General features: G+C 36.0%; 2 protein-coding genes across 2 annotated transcripts; both read right to left on the reverse strand.

The window, feature by feature from the left end:
* Positions 1-1,603: 1,603 nt before the first annotated feature.
* LOC107419964 (probable BOI-related E3 ubiquitin-protein ligase 3) lies at positions 1,604-4,470 on the reverse strand. Its single transcript, XM_016028809.4, has 4 exons — positions 4,253-4,470; positions 3,967-4,067; positions 3,403-3,719; positions 1,604-2,199 (listed from the first exon to the last, which is right to left on the reverse strand). Exons 1-4 carry the CDS (start codon positions 4,354-4,356, stop codon positions 1,672-1,674), a joined length of 1,050 nt encoding a protein of 349 aa, XP_015884295.1. The 5' UTR covers positions 4,357-4,470; the 3' UTR covers positions 1,604-1,671.
* Positions 4,471-5,755: 1,285 nt separating this feature from the next.
* LOC107419955 (uncharacterized) lies at positions 5,756-7,740 on the reverse strand. The gene is made up of 3 exons (XM_016028797.4): positions 6,900-7,740; positions 6,586-6,771; positions 5,756-6,460 (listed from the first exon to the last, which is right to left on the reverse strand). Exons 1-3 carry the CDS (start codon positions 7,389-7,391, stop codon positions 6,173-6,175), a joined length of 966 nt encoding a protein of 321 aa, XP_015884283.3. The 5' UTR covers positions 7,392-7,740; the 3' UTR covers positions 5,756-6,172.
* Positions 7,741-17,435: the final 9,695 nt, after the last annotated feature.

Genomic DNA, 17,435 nt, shown 5'->3' on the forward strand with positions numbered 1-17,435 from the left:
AAGAAATACGAATGTTTCAAAACTCCCTAGTTTTCACTGTTGCACCCCATATTGTTTTTAAATAAAAGAAATAATTAAGTCATTCGATGACAAACAGTTTCGTTTTAATTCAAACCGAATCAATAAAAGAAGTACAATAAGTTGTTTCTAGTTTTTGGGGGGGGGGCATAATATGCTATTATTACTCAATTAGAAGGTACACATAATATGATAATATATAGTCCTATTATTGGAATTATAATGCGTATCCAAGAGCTGAAAAAAAGAAAAAAGAAAAAAAAATGAACATTTTTTGGGGATAAGCGGCTTTGAATGGCAAGGTCTAATCTAATTTGAAGGATTGTCCATCAACAGATAAATTTATGATCGAAAGATACCTTAAAAGGTAAAAAGAGTATATCTTTTTCTATCCAAAAAAGCACGAAGGCTGATTTACCAAAAAAGAAAAAAAAAAAAAAGAAAAAAAAAAGCACGGAGGCTGGGTTCTTTTTATTTTATTTATTTTATTCTTTTTTGATGAATACGGAGGCTGATCTCTTGGTCAAACGAAAGCCTACATCAATTGTGTGGAGATAAATTTCTCATATGGAAAATTTGATGAAAAACATTTTTCTTTCATATGTAGCATCCCCATGACGCCATCCCGAGGCTGCCATTTCCCTTTTTGTTTTGTTTTGTTTTGTTTTTTATTTTATTTTATTTTTTGTTTTTATATCATTTTCTTTTTTGAGGGCTACAAGTCTACAGGAAGCGGCAGAAACAACCTACTATTGGGAGCCCACAATGTGTCTACGGACCCTTGGGCTTTACCTGGGTATTCAAAATAAGGTAACGAGAAAAAAGTAATATCTGCACCCTGAAATGTTTATTAAGTTTATTTATTAAATAGTAGATATTAAAATATTATTTATAATATGTTCATATAATTTAAATATAAAAAATAATTTTATAAATTAATAAAAAAATAAAAAAATTAACTAATTAATTAAATATTATCACATTATTTGCTAAATAAATTTGATAGACATTTTGCTATCCGTAGTATAATTGAAAAACCAATTACATATTCCAGTTAGAGTAGCTGTCATCATGCATTCCTCTCGTTCAAATTTATAGCCTAAACCACAGGATAAGATGTTTTTAGGAACCAACCAAAATTTAAGAAAGTTGGTATAGAAGGAGACAGCAAGGCAGAGAAATCAAATCCACGAATGGCCCTTTTACTCCGACCATGAAACTGCAAATTCCCAGTTATTTTTATTTCATGTTCTTCCAACTAAGATAAGAAAAGCCCAAACTCCACCAACCTAATTCCGACCCATCACGCATTTATCACCAGAATCTAGGCCCAAGGGTTGTCCGCCATCATTTTCAAAGTTCATATAAAAGCAAAACCGTAAATATATTACAAAATTCATGCACCAAATACGTATTTAAGATAAAAGGATGACAACATAAGTATCTGATTCCCGACCACGTTTAAAAGTTTCAATATACTAGAGAAATTTGAAAAAAAAAAAAAAAATGGATGAGCGAAGAAACTTTACAAGAGAAGGATGAACAACCCATTTAAAATACAAACTACCAAAGGAGAAAACAAGCAGACAAAATGGAAGCAATTTCATAACAATTTAATAACTGTAACATTAGAGCTTTGATAAGAATATCATATTACATATATACCTCCATCCCGATAAACTTAGATGACTGACAGATAGGACAAAAGCTTAGCTTAATTTCACAATCTTTACACAGGCAGAGATGCTTACAAGGTAATAGAAGCATGCAAACTTCTTTGACTCTGCAAGCCTTACAAGTCATCATCCCTTTCATATCATTATTCTCTCTGGAAAGAAGATGAAAATCAATGGAACGGCCATTGCAGCAAGAAGCCGTATCATCCACCTCACTGTCACCACATCCTTCTTTACTATCTCTACTTTGAGCATATACTTGCTGAAGATTAAACTTGAGAGCAGTGATCATGTTCTCATTATATCTAGCTCGCTGTTGCCAAGCACCTGCTTCAACGGTTAACTGTTCCATTCGATCTTCAAGCTCCATGTTCTTCTTGTTAATGCTCTCCACTTCTGCTTCTTTCTGTCGGAGCTTCTGAAGAACACTTTCTTCCACAATTGAGACAGTTTGAAGCTGGGTGGTCTGGACCTTCTCCAGAATAGTTTGCCGCAATCTGTCACTCTAAAAACAAGAGAAAAGAAATTACAGTTTATTTAATAAGATAAAAACAAACAACAAAGTATGCCGTTGCTTGTTAGTGGAGAAGCCGACATGAGAACACAAAGACTATAAAGGAGAGAAGCCAACAAAAGTCCCAAGAAACCTAAAAAACAAAACAAATCCAGGATTTCTCTGATAAAGCTTTAACAAATCATCTTAAGAAAAGCTTTAACAGGCATCTTAAAATGTATGTTAGATAGAAAAGAGTATGTAAAGGTGAAACAAAACCCAAGAAAAAAATCAGAACTTCCCAAGGGAGTCAATCACATTAAGCAAAGCTTTCTCAAAGCTTGAAAATACAAAAATGACAGGAAAAATAGTGTGCTTTTCCTTGAAGAAGAAGATCTTCTTATAGGAAGCACTTAGGGAAACAAAACGCTGCATTAGCAGCAACATATTCTGACAAAATCAGACTAATTCTTAACAAATGAAACAACAACACTTTAATCCAAACAAATGCAACATTTGACTAAACTTATTTTGAAACAAAGAAAACAAACTATAACGGTCATAAAAGGAAAACGGAGTTGTTGTCCCAATGGTCTAAAGCAGATTCAAAATTAGACAAGAAGACTCATCTTTTTCTACATCAAGAATTCTCACTTGTCATTCATGATGCTTTAAATGACAAAAAAAGTTTCTATAAATATAGGCAAAGTGCTATTAAAGAGTCAGCAACACATTTCCAAATATAGGCAACTAACAACATACTTATTGAAATCCAGAGATACGGACACATACATCATAAGCCATCGTATCAGTTTCCTAACCTCTAAAATAATATTAGAGTTAAAATATGAAATCAGTCAGTTAGCAAGGTTGACAACAAACTTACGAATCTATTACATTATAGATATGAATAGCTTGGAGGCAATAAGTAAAAACTTGAAATTTAACCTATTTAAACTGAAACCATGGAGCAATTAACTAAAGCAGTAGTTATAACTTATCAAAAACACATACCAGCAAATCATATACCGTATATAACTGTGATTGGCAATTATACTCAGCTGATTATAGTAAACCATAATTTTTAATGCACTAAAATCCTTCTGCAATCAAAAAAACCAGTTCTAGAAAAATATGGAAAGTAGCAAATGAACCCAAATTAAGAAACTAATCTAAATGCTGCGGCTTAAACGTTACAGTGTAGAAAAACAAAACCTGAACTCTGAGGAATCTATCAAACTCGGTGTCCTGTTGCTGTAACTCACGATCAATTTCATCACCAATGAGTGACAACAATGCGGAGTCTCCAGTAGAAGCCATGCGGCTGTTGTCAAGCGACAACCCCAATCCCGTGGAGACCGATCGCGGCTGCAAGAAATCGACGGATGATATCTGCGAATTGTTCTCCAAGAAATCCTGCTCCTTCAATTTTTTCTTCTTTGGTTCTAAACCGTAATTCCATGGCAAATCCATCCCAACATCAGCGCCATCTGCTGCTGCTACCGGACCAGGGGCAAAGCCGACAACATGAACTGAATAACCAACTTTTAGTTAGGCTAATTTGAGATTGCAAAGCATCAAAACGAAATTCTCGCATTACCTGCTTTATATTTCCAATTTAGCAAAAATACCTAGCTATGTTCTTTGTGAGGGAAAGCAACAAAATTTAATTAAAATTTCCCAATTTTCATTGCGTTTTCATACAAAATCTCGGCATCCAAACAAAGCAGTTAGAGAAGAAGACCAAACAAGAAATTGGAAGGAAAGACAGATACTTACAAGGTGGAACATAGGGAGGATGCTGGGACTGATCTTGTAGATTAGTAGGATCATAATAAGCGACCGGCGGGGTTATCTGACCGTCGACTCTGTATAAATTCCTATAAGAAGAAAACAAATTGAGATAATGATGAGAGAATTTCCGAGAGATACGCACGCACATAGAAATATCAAAAAAATGAAATCAAAATTGATAGGGCTGAGGAAAATAAAAAAAAAAATAAAAATAAAAAATCGTTATTGGTATGGAAAAAAAAAAAAGAAAAAAAGAAGAAAAAAAAAAGACCTGAAGGATTTAGATGATTGTTGCTGTTGTTGTTGTTGTTGTTGATGCTGCTGGTGCTGATGGGATTGGTAGTGTTGTTGGAAGTGGTGTTGAGGAAGAGCCATGGGTGATGGAGGGTGAGCTCCAGAAAAGGCGTAGAGCTGCAAAATACTTTATTCCATATGGCACAAAGAACCGGGCGAGGTGGCCTGGTGCCAAGGGCCAATATTCCTTCTATTTTCAATTCGACCCCGTCCTGTTAATTAATTCGTGTCTCAGCTCTTCAATTTAGCAAACTTGTCAAGTGACCCCTCGTCGCCTAATTGTATGTTGGTTGTGGCCGTCATGTTCCGGCCCAGTATTTGCTCGGGCCTCAACAAGAATTTTGGGCCCACTGTTTTGTGTTCTTCTATGGACTATAGACTAATTTTAAAGCCTTTTCCAGCATCCAAGAAAGAAAATTATCTTTTACAAAACCAAAATTGTCCACTGATCCACCGAAGGCAATAATTAATAATTACTTTTAGCCTCTAGTTGGTTCTTGCGGCAAGTAAACGGAAATATTTTTATGCGATAATAATCTTTAAAAAAAAAAAAAAATTTGGTAAAAACGAGATCAATGTCACCTAAAACAAGTTGTTCTTTAAAACTCAGACTTCAAATTCACTGAAGCACCAACTACAGTCTACAGACAATTGGACACTGACAAATGGAATATCAAGCAACTGACTGTACTCTTGTGCCAATTATAAACGACATATTATTATTTTTTTGGAAGATTGATGAACATGGTGTTGCATTTCATAAGAAGTAATTATGTGCTTACCCTACCGATTGAAAAGTAATTATTTGCTTAATTTCATGGATGATTTCTACTTTGGAGTGGATGGAGTATTTTATGGGATGCTGTTAGATTACTATTTTGCATGGTACTCTCCCTTCCAATACATTTCCATAATCCATACATAGCCCCAGCGAATTTCAACTGTCTTTGAGAATGGTTATCAAGTAAAGACAGCGTTTGCCCCAAACAGATGTAAAAGTAAAAAGGAAACTATTTTAGACAGCAAGAGTAAACGGAAATATCCGACGAAAAAAGGTAGAGCCAAAGGAGCCCCACATAAAAATTTTGGCATGGAAAGGTACATGAAAGTTCCTCCATTGGCAATATTGTCCCTGTTGAAAAGAACCCGAGTTCCACATGGTGTTGTTTGTTAGCCATGTGGTAGCTCAAAGGCATATTTTTTTTAATTGATGCCAACATTTTTTGATTAAGAAATGAAAACCAGAACATAATTCTGCAAGACAAAATCATTATAGATATTTGCTTCCATATAATTTAGTGATTCATCTTTGGAACAAAAACATGTGATCTGAATATAAAATGTTGCTTAATCATCAAGCTCGGCTTTAAATATTCAACAAGTAAACCACCGCGAGTCTTTAAACACACACAGTTTTGCCAAATCGTGTTGCACTAATTTAGCGTTATCTAAAAGTTGAAACATTTGGTACACCGCCATGGGTACAAATATGAATGTTTAGTACATTACTGTATAAAAGCTTAATCACAATAACCACAAGACAGTTTTACCTAATGAATCACTAATCATATTACATTATTGAGAATAAATAAATCATTTTCTTACTTTTACATCAAAAGGACAAAATAAAGAAAGGAATAAATAATAAAAAGGAAGGTCATCACCCGCAAGAAATAAATCATCTATGGACTCCAACCTGTAATTCGGGCAATTGGGCAGCCAAAAAAAAAGGTCTAAACCGCGTTCCACATTCTCTGCCCAGAAGAACTCCGCTGAGCTGTCTTTCATATCTTTTCTCTTCAACAAAAAAACCACCCATTAATTTTAAATTTGTAAATGAAGAAAAATGACAAAGAAAGTCTTCGATTTTTTTTTTTTTTTTTTTATTGAATCAGTTTCAGTCGTCGTATGTGCAAGATTTCTTGAGGGAGATTGCAATGTTTAGCTTTTTGGGATCATAAGTTACAGAACACTCAATCCGCTTGTAGAACTTGGGCTTCACCAATTTGCCCAAAACGTAAGCTCTGGATCGGACCACGAAGTTCAATTTCAGAGGCACTGGCAGGGTCGACGTCCCTGTCGAGCTGCTCAGGCTTGCTCCACTTCCATATAAAGGAACTTTATTGCCTACTACTGGTATTGTGAGAGATCTGTGGCTCTTCCTTGATTGATAAAACTTTTTAATCTGAAAAATAAAAATTATAACCAAAAAAAGCTACCCGAATCAGATAAAAGAATCGGAATTGAGATCAAAATGTCAATTCTGGATTTTCTATCATCAGTGGAATGCAAAAAGTATTTGAAACTTACAGTTCCAGAGGCTATCGTAATTTGGGAATAAGATAGATCTAGAGGTGTTGATGTAACATGGACCCCAAAAAATGTGCCCGTGTTTCGGAATGTGAGTTTCACGCTGGCGTTCATGGAGATCATATCAGTAGCCACTCCCGTAAAATCCGAGCCTGCTTGAATCTTGAATTGCTCGAATTTTATGCTCTGCAACAACAACAAAAAAGACAAAACAGTCGCAACCCATTTCACAATTCCCACAAATAAAAAGATATAATATACATTTTTATCAGAAAACAAAAAAAAAAAAAAGAAAAAAAAGCAAGAAAGCGAACCTGGAGAGTGATCTTGGGTTTCATAGGCTTGCTGGCACCCCACAAAATCAACGCAAAGAAAGAGAAGAGAATAAAGAAGCCAACAACAAAAGCGAGGAAATAGCAACGGCGAGGGAGACTTTTGCGACGCTCTTCGACTTCAAGAAGGCCTTCTTCTTCAATGACAGCGCACTCCTTCCACTGCTTTTGAGTCTTACCATGGCCATTCCGAGAGGGATCGTTGGGGGAGATCTTGCGGGATCCGGGTTTGAGAGATCCAGAGAATCTGCTAGAGGAGGACTCCCGAGAGTGGCGGCCCACAGAGGAATGAGAGTGGGGAGGGGAACCCATGGGGCTGAGCACCGGCGTCGAATGGAATGACGTGGTGGTCTTCTCTCCATCGTGGGAATCTCTCGAAGGGCTCTGCACGTAGTACACTGGCCGGCGTGGGGGAGATCTGGTTGGGGAAGACGCTGCGAGGCTCGTCACCTCCGAGTCTGTCTTTGCGTGCATTGTATCGTATTGTATTTCACCAACACTTTCAGCTACTTTCTCTTCAGCGTTTAGATTTTTGGCGATCGATTAGATTTGGGGTTGGGTGGCTTTTGGCTGTCTCTTTCTCTTTTCTCTTGCTAGTCTCTATTGAAGGTCTCTGTGTTTCTAACTGGTGACTTTTATGAAGAGTGGGTGGAGCCCGTCGTGAGTATTTTATTTATTTATTTACATTTAGTAACCAAAAAAAAAAAAAAAATGGAGGGTTAAATTGGGAAAAATGGGACAACTGTAATAGGTTTTGGCGAAAGAGTTTGATTGAGAAATGAGAATGGTGTGGAAGACAAAAGTGCTTTCGTCTTGTGTTGTGTCTCCGTGGCTGCGTGGAGTTTGGGCAGAGGAAGAAGCCAGGAACTACTTGAAGGACACCCTCATAACAGTTGGCACCCATCATTGACTAAACCTTTTCCATGATCCACATTCACTTGAAAAATAAAATTAAATAAAAATGACTTGCAATTATCTGTGAAACTCTGTGGAAGAATCGACAAAAGTTAACAAACTATAACAAAATTACATTAAAAAAAAAAAGTCTCCTTTTTGGGTTTGAAAAAAATTAATTGGAGTTATTTTTTTTTTTAAATTTAAAAAAGAAAAGAAAAGAAAAAAGACTAGGAGCTAACCGTGAAGTGTGTGGAATAGCATACAAAGTCAGCAACTACATATGTCTTATCGCTAAATAAATGTAAAGTTGAAGCAAAAAAAAGTAAGAAATATTGAGAATTCGGAAAAATTTTGTACGAAAGAAGACGGATTGATAAAAATATAATTCCATGGAAGATATAAGCAATTGGATATATTTCTTTTATTTAGAAATGAGGATTATGCTATAAGGTTATAAACTCAGGATTTGAGTCGGCAGTCCCAAAGGGACTCCAATTGGATATATTCGGAACTTGTAAAATGGATACAAAATTGATCATTATGTTTGTTCTTTAAATAACACGGTTATAAGCTCGTTTTAAAAAACCCCCAAAAAATGAAGCTCATTGTAACTATATATTTTACACAAACAAATAGGGCGCCATGGTATCCTAACTTTACGATGAATAAGTACAATATCAATTTGAAACCTTTCAAAAAATAAATAAAAATTGAAAGGGCATATTGGCAAAAAAAAGGGTTTTTCCCATAAATAGCCACCTTACAATTCCATTTTAGAAAAATAGCAAATTTTTTTTTTTTTAAAAACTAGCCACCTTGGGACAAAAATACCCTTGATAAAATTGAAAATTACACAAAAGGTTTTTTTTACACCCTTTCCTTTCTTCTACACAGCCGTTCGTTCGTGGGGGTGGGGTTTCTACAAAACTGTTTGTGGGGTTTCTCTAAACTCTTTGCATCTCATCGCCTCTCACTCTCATTTTTTTGTATTTTCTCATATCTCAAACTAAAATCAGGTAAAAATTTTATCTTTTTTCTTATTAGATGAAAGTAAGGAAATATATGTTTTTTTTGCTTTTTCTCTTTCTCTTTTTTCTTGTAAGTTTTATTAGTTTAGGGTTTTTTAAGCTTTTTATTTGATATGGGTATGCAAGAAATTGATTTATGAGATGTTCTATGTGATTTTAAAGATACTTTAGGTGGCATATGGTTTGAAAATGGGAGAAATTTTGTATAAAACTGAAAAATCGTGAAAAACAGTAAAAACGGAGGAAATTTGGCGAAAAAGATGAATTTCTGCCAATTTCCTCTAGTTTGTCAGTTTTCGCAAATTTCCGCCAAATTTCGGCCAATTTTCCGCCAGTTTTCCGCCATTTTTCCGCCGTTTTTCCGCCAGTAGGAAAAAGCTATATTTGGCCCGAAAAAAAAAACAGAATCAACTTTTTTAATACAGTTAATATGTTTGTTTAATATTATTCAAAATTTTATATATTTATTGATTTAGTTTAACGTTATTCATTTAATTTTGTAGTAAAATGGAAGATGATGACATTGTAATTGCGGTTTTATACAATGGAACATTGGTACAAAATGATAGTGGTGATTGGGAATATCGAAATGGTAAAAATGTAATGGTTTCCGTCGGCAAGAGATGCACAAAATCAGAGTTAGAGGATGAGATTTTCAATTCTATTGAGATAGATCGAAATGAATATTTGCTAAAGCTAAAATGGATATATGGACGATGTGCAGAAAAGTTGGATCCTACAGAAATACGATGTGATAGGGATGTGAAATGCTTTCTTCAAGAAGTGAGGAATGGAGGAATGACAATGATGCGGCCTCCATTGTATGTTGAGGTGATTTCAAAAGTTGAACATGTATGTAGAAATGTTCATCAAACAGCATTTGCTTCGGATAGTGGGAGTAATCTTCATTCTTTTTCTTGTCCTCCAATTGGCGGTCGTCTACCACAAGCTTCCGGTACTGAACCAATTCAGGCTACATCTCAGGAAATTATGGTTCAAGAAACTCAGTTTAGAGATCAAGTTGATGTTCGTGGGGTCTGGACATCATTTAACATTCACGAAGGAGTTGATGTTGGAGGTGACTATGCTGAACGGTTTCCTAATGACGAGGAGTATGAGCAGTTGCATCATATTGATCATGATGAGAATTACAATGCAGCAGGGGATGATGTTGGTCATAATGATGTAGATTTTGATCATGAGTTGCCAGACAATGATAATGATATGCATCCTGAAATGAACAATGAAGGAGTTGATGATGTTAGGGTTCATCGTGCTACAAGTGACCACATATCATCGAGCAACAGAAGTGGTTCTATGGCCATATTTTCGTCAAAGTTCACTGGCTGTGAGAGCATAGTAGTTGGACAATTATTTCGCAACAAACGTGACCTACAGAATAAACTGAGTATCTATTGCATGCGAGAAAATAAGGAGTTCAAGGTGACACGGTCAACTACACAACGGTATGAGGTTGTATGCTTGGAAAATACTTGTAAATGGCGACTACGTGCAACCACATTTAAAAATGGAGAAATATTTGTTGTGAGAATTTTTGATAATGTACACAGTTGCTCGTTAGATATCGTGCATCGAGAACACAAGCAAGCCAGTAGCCGGGTTATCTGGCAATGTATCAAATCTAAATATGAAGGTATTGCACGTGTTTACAAACCCAAAGAAATTCAACATGATTTTTTGCAGAAATATGGGGTGAATATAAGCTACAACAAAGCATGGAGAGGTAAAGAGTATGCACTTAACAGTGTTAGGGGATCTCCAGAGGAGAATTTTGCTAAGTTACCTGCCTACTGTTTTGAGTTAGTGTCGAAGAACCCTGGGACTGTTACACGTATCAAAACAGACGATAATAACAATTTTGTATATTTCTTTATGGCGATTGGAGCAAGCATTAGGGGATTTAAATCCCACATAAGACCCGTATTGGCTGTTGATGCAACTACATTGAAAGGGAAATACAAAGGGTACATGTATATTGCATCGGGCATGGATGGCAATAAGCAAATATATCCTTTGGCTTTCGGCATTGGAGATGGAGAGAACGAGCAAGCATATACACGGTTTTTCCAAAACTTGAAGGATGCCATCGGAGATTTTCCAGATTTGGTGTTTGTGAGTGATAGACACCCCGCTATTGAAAAGGCATTACGCAAAGTTTTTCCCAATGCATACCATGCGTTGTGCACGTACCATATAAGCAGAAATATTAAAGCAAATGGACATGCGAAAGATGAATCAATAATACAATGTTTCATGCTCGCAGCTAGTGCATATTTGGTTGAAGATTTTGAGTTTTATATGGGGCAAATTGAGGCAAAAAGCAGTAGGGCTGCCCAGTACATTCGATCATGTGACCCTACAAGGTGGGCACGTTCTCTTTGTCCATGTAGAAGGTACACTATCATGACCACCAATATTGCAGAAAGCTTGAATGGCATTCTGCTAGATGCTAGAGAGATGCCAATAGTAGCATTAATAGAGCACATACGGGATTTACTACAAAGGTGGTTTTATGAGCGACGTACTGCAGGTGCAAAATTGACAAAGCCTGTGACTGACCATATGGAAGAGCAACTCAAACTACGAAATTTGGAGTCCATCGGACTACGTGTGAAAGCCATTAATATGCATGAATTTCTTGTGGAAGGTGGGAGTTTGAGGGGTACAGTTAATCTCCAATCAAAAACATGCTCATGCAAAGTCTTCGATCTTGATCAATATCTTTGTGATCATTGTATTGCCGCTTGCAGAGACCGAAAAATTGCTCCTTATGGCATGTGTTCTCATTACTACACCGCGGATGCATATCGTGCAGCTTATGCTGAGTCCATTTATCCTTTGTTAGATGAAAAACAGTGGCATGTCCCGGATGACGTGGCAAGTCGCATTGTTCTTCCACCAAGATGGACACGTAGGCGAGCTGGTAGACCGAGGATGCAACGCATACCATCCGAAGGTGAAGATGTTATTGGACGTAGATGTAGCCGATGCGGTGGTGTTGGACATTATAGGCAGAGATGTATGAATCCATTGTCTTATGCTTCGAATTAGAAAGTTTTAATTTAGTGTTATGGTTTAATATGTTTTGATAATTATTTCATATGTTTTTTTTTTTTGAATTTAATCCTAAATGAAAAGATGCTTTCTGGAATTGATTTTCAATCTTTAGTTTACATATCATTTTATGAAATGTCCAAATGATTTTGAAAATAAAAACAAACATATATCAATTTTATTTTTATTTAAAATGGTTATTGATTTTAAATGTCACTACATTTTTTGTTAATTCCATCTTCATCTTATATAATATTTGTCTCCACTCCCAATTTTTTTTACCCTACTATTAACTTATATAATCTATTAGAAATTGATTTTCCAAGTGGAGGAAATTAGTTTCTAATAGGAGTAAAAATTATTCAACGATTTCCGCTTGGAGGAAATGTTTTCCAACAGGAGGAAAACTATTTCCGCTTGGAGGAAAATTCTTCCACCTGGCGGAAATTTATCAAGAGGCTTCAATTTTTCTTCATATGGGATTTCCGACTGGATGAACGTTTTTCCTCCAGTAGGAAAAATTTTCCGCCTATAGGAAATATTTCCGACAAGCGGAAAATTTTTTAAAATTTGCAATTGAGCTCTTAAGGCGTTTGTGCATAACGGAATTCTAATAAATAAACATGACACATTTCCTATAAGGTCAATTACTTATCCTTACATCAATACCACATTGTTATCTTTGTTAAATGAACATTATAAGCCACCATTATATTTACAATTAAAAGTCAAATATAATAAATAATATGCATCTATAAACATGACAAAAGGAAAGAAAAAAGCATCACCACGCAGCTCATATGCTAAGTTCTTTGTTGTAAACCTCATATGCATACTTCTTCCTAAAGAACTCCATGTTATCTTGTGTGAATGTCAATGGTAATCTAGCATGTAAGAATTCGATGGTCTTGAGTGTAAATATGCCACAGTCACCACTACAAAAACAAACAATTATTATAACATATATTAGTATTATTAGAACCATATTCAATAGTTAATATTTATTCAACAAACATGTAAGTATTAAGAGGTTTTACCCGTTACTTTGCTGAGGGGTATTTTGTGCCAATTCACATGTAAACTCGTCAACGGAGTCTACAAGATCCGGCCGCTGCTCATAAAAGGATGCAGACCGCAGTAAATATGGTAACATTATGCATAATTTCTGGAAATAAATTTGTCCCTTGTATCGATTACCAGCCTTATCTGAATCATATACAGTCATGCGACGCTCTTTTAAGTCCACGTGCCCTACCACCCAATGTATGTTGCGCTTGTTTAGTGGAATCAACAACTGTCAATACATTACAGAATTTCAGTTAGCACAATAAATAAAGGAAGGCACATGAATAAATGAATAGTTAACATTACACAATTTGGACATGTATATATTACATGATTTACGTATTTCCATGGCTTGGACTCCTTCATTCGAATCCCCAGCACATATTCTTGCATTGCGTATGAGAATTGGAACTTAGATGGATTGTCGATGAACTTTCCATGACATTGCTCAATGTATACCTACAACGAAATAATTTATTAGTTATCTAAAATCACAATAGCCACATATAGGACACCTGGCCGTTACTTACCCAAAATCCTCCATCTAGCACCTCAAAACTAGGATAAAAAATATCAGGAAATTGATTGGCACGTACACGAAATAGGTAAGGCAGGACTTCCATATGCTGCATTGAAAGACGAGTTAATTTTAAATTACATCCATGCAGTTGAACAACTATCTATGGAATTTATCAAATTATAAAATAAAAATCTTGATCGAAAAATACTTACATCGTGATTCAGCCACTTCTCACTGTTTATAAGCAACTGGAAAAAGTCTTTACCCGCAGTCAAAATGTCCATATCAACCTTTGCTGCCCAACCAGACTTCATAAATTTGTCAAAATTTTTTACAAGTCGCGTGGGTACTGGTTTGTATGGGTCGAACTTCAAAGTAGAAGATGCATCAGGTAAAGTGCGCTGTAGTTTTTTCCGCAAGCCTCCGACACTATAAAGAGTTGTAATAGCTGCTGCCGCCTTCCTATCCCTCCTCCCAATATCTATGTTTTGCTTAGCAGCTGCTACCTTTCTTGCACGTCTCCCGGCAGGAAACTTTGATGGAGACACTTTCTCAATAATCGTAATACTTGGTCCTGCATCGTCGTCAACATATGGCTGTGACTGTCTATCAACGGGGGTCGCATCGGGACCATACTCTTCTTTATTTTCATCCCCTTCAACGTCCATCCCATCTCCCAACCCGTCAGCACTAACTCCCACTCCTTGGTGCTTCATTAACTTATCAAGCTTGGTGTCAAAACTTGCAAACTCTCTAAGCATGGCGATTCGTAAATCCTTAACATCTTGCCGTACACTAGCCACTTCGCCTTCAAGGATTGTTAATCTCTCTCTCAAAGGTACCTAAAAGAAATAATAATTATTAATACTTGCAATAATGAAAAAAAGATAAACATTCATACAATTTATTCAAACCTCATCATGGGATGGAGTCGTTGGAGGTTGGGATGGAGTCGATGGTTCAACATGAACATGAGCAGCAACTCCTGCAGTCGATGAAGAAGGCTGGTCTGTCGGCTTATGTCCCTTTCGCCGCCTCCCTCCTTTTCCCATAATTTCCACAGACGCCTCTTTCCGTTTCTTACTTATTCCATTTCTTGTAAGTGGAATACCTTCATCTTTTTCATCATGACTTGCCTGTGGTGGCTTGTCTCGAACAGCAGGTGCAACATTGTATGGAGTACTGTCATGATGTACATCCAATGCCAAGTTGCCGATATATGCATGCTCAACTTCAGTCACATTCATTAAGCCATGAACGGGATACTGTAAAAGACAAAAGGGATTATAATCAAGTGATTAGCAAGTAATACTAATATTCATACAAATACTGCAAAAGTGTATAAATAATATTATTATGTTGGAATGTATATTTATATATATATATATATATATATTTGTACATATAAGTGGAAGAACTCATAGACTTACATCACGATGATCGAAGAGTTCAATGGCCTTCTCAAATCTTGGCACTTGTGGAAAATGCCAATTAAGAATTCGAGGGAATGCCATGTCCGGCAACTTCTTTCCGAATGCTTGACCCAACGAAGGAATTGTCTCAAAACCCCAAATCTGTCAAACAATTAATTAGTAATGAATAAGTAACAAAATACACACCATAAATACAAGTGTAACAAACTTTAAATAATAGTGTAACAAACTTACCATGAAAGCCAAAGGAAACCCACAAAGACTATAACTCTTTGACTTGTTTAAAGCCATGGACTCTCTATGCTCAAAAGCACTCTTCAACGATCTAATGGTGGTAGTATACGATAAAGTACCCCATGGATAGTTATTGAAGTACTCTAAATCGTCCACCATCTCCAAGTGATTATGAGGTGCGGTGGCCATGCTTTCTTTGCCTAGAAGAACCGTCTCTAGGAAATATAATAAAGCCAACTTCAATCTATCATCGTCGGCTTCATCATTGTCTTGACACTGTGCAGTCATGAAAGCTTCGGTTATCTCCGAATTAGTGACCTTTCGCTTTCCGCCAAAATACGTGTCACTAATACGAGTAGAGATGTTAACCTGCCTATTGGGTTCGTAACCAAACTGTAGACCTGTAATTATGGTGAATTCTCTCTGTGTAAATCTAGCACCACGCCCTCCAAAATTGAATACCATAGAGTCCTTGTCGTCACAAACACATTGCCTATACAGCATGCTGTTGACGATGTGGCCACTAAATTGTATCTCGTTGGCCTTCAAAAAGTGGCCAAAGCAGCTATCCTCAAACTTCTTTATTTGGGCTGGAGTCAGTTTGAACTTAATATCCGACACGGCTTTCCAGAAGTTCGATCTACAATTAACCTTTGCCCTCGATATCTCTGAGTCCCAAAACCTTCGTTGGTAATCTGAATCCATTTATCTGCAAATCAAATACAACAAAACATAACAGATGGAGGAAACGTTTTTTCTGACACGAGAAAAGCCTGAAGGACAATTTTTCCGCCTGGAGGAAAAAATTTTCCGCCTGGAGGAAAAGGTTTTCCGCTTGGAGGAAAACATTTCCTCCAGGAGGAAAAGGTTTTCCGCCTGGAGGAAATTCGCCTGGAGGAAAAAATTTCCTCCAGGAGGAAAACATTTTCCGCCTGAAGGAAATTTTATCCTCCAGGAGTAAAAAAATTCCCGCCAGGAGGAAAAAAAGAGAAAATATTTTCCTTGGGGTGGAAAATTTTCCAGAACCAAAATAACATACACCTAACGGGATTTTCAAACCAGCGCATAATACATTATACATTAGTAGTGTACATTATACATTGCTTCGTAAAGATAACCTATAGATATATTATGGTTTCACATTCAAACCTCCCATTAAATTCAAACAAAAACACAACTTCACAATAGTTTTAATTTCACATTTCACATTCTAACCATGCAACACAAACATTTCTGTCACACCAAATAAAACAATATTATAAGCATAGCGCATAATGACAAGGTTCAAAATTGTAAAACTCATTCAATACAGCACAACTAAAGGTTTTCAGATAAGTTCGTTACATTAAAGCAAAATTAGTTTGCAAAATATTTTCTATGTTGTACAGAGAAGCAACTTACATTAATGGGGGACAAACCACCACCAATGCTTCTCTATCTATTTATATATATCTCTCTCTCTTTATCTATCTCTGTGAGTGTATGTGTAATTTTATCAGCTTGCACTTGTAACTCCACGATCGCAAATTTTGTGCTTCAATTTTCTGCTCAGTCCATCAGTTGCTCCTCCAATGCTGAAAGAAATAGAAAATCAATATTAGTAACCATGCAGCAATCAAATTTAGCATATTATATATGTAAGATGTGCATATGAACAAGAGCATATGAGAAATTTGGAAATTTTCCACCAACAGAAAAAAACCACAAGAAGCATAAACCCTTTTAAACAAATATAATCCATACAATTCCATATCATTTGCCTTATTGAATAAGTTGAGCAAATTATCAGGCTGGTTAAGATAAACATTGATAGCTAATCAACCTCCTGTTTGGCATGGAATTATTTCTACCGTTTGCTTTGGCCAAAAACAAAGGAAGAAATAAAGGAAAAAAAAAAAAAGAAAAAGAAAAAAAGTTCAATGCTCAACTGAACATAGTAGAGAAGTACAAATTGCAAACAATTAATGCATATATAGATATGGAGCTGTCTTTCTTATGGAGAATATAATAGCAAAAAAACAATGCAACTGAAAATAAAATTGAAAACGAAAAATTAATGAAAAAGGTGAGGATGGTAATGTGGTGGGAACATTTGTGACATAAAAATTAATTGAAGGTCCAAAAGTTAATGACCAAAAGTTAATGGGACTGAGTTGATAGAAGTAAGAGGCCAGGAAATATGTAATTTTGTAATAAAATGGTCCATACATAAATACATGTATGTAGTTCGTCTCCAAATCGAATGCAACTTGCATGCATTTATGAT

This window comes from Ziziphus jujuba, chromosome 5, assembly GCF_031755915.1.
Source record: "Ziziphus jujuba cultivar Dongzao chromosome 5, ASM3175591v1".
NCBI classification, from domain to species: Eukaryota; Viridiplantae; Streptophyta; class Magnoliopsida; order Rosales; family Rhamnaceae; genus Ziziphus; species Ziziphus jujuba.

Coding starts and splice junctions, on each gene's coding strand:
- LOC107419964 (XM_016028809.4), bottom strand. CDS start 4,356: ATGGCTCTTCCTCAACACCACTTCCAACAACACTACCAATCCCATCAG. Junction 4,068..4,252: donor CAATCATCTAAATCCTTCAG/GTCTTTTTTTTT, acceptor TTCTTCTTATAG/GAATTTATACAGAGTCGACG. Junction 2,200..3,402: donor ATAGATTCCTCAGAGTTCAG/GTTTTGTTTTTC, acceptor TCTTGTTTTTAG/AGTGACAGATTGCGGCAAAC.
- LOC107419955 (XM_016028797.4), bottom strand. CDS start 7,391: ATGCACGCAAAGACAGACTCGGAGGTGACGAGCCTCGCAGCGTCTTCC. Junction 6,772..6,899: donor AACCCAAGATCACTCTCCAG/GTTCGCTTTCTT, acceptor TTGTTGTTGCAG/AGCATAAAATTCGAGCAATT. Junction 6,461..6,585: donor TTACGATAGCCTCTGGAACT/GTAAGTTTCAAA, acceptor TTTATTTTTCAG/ATTAAAAAGTTTTATCAATC.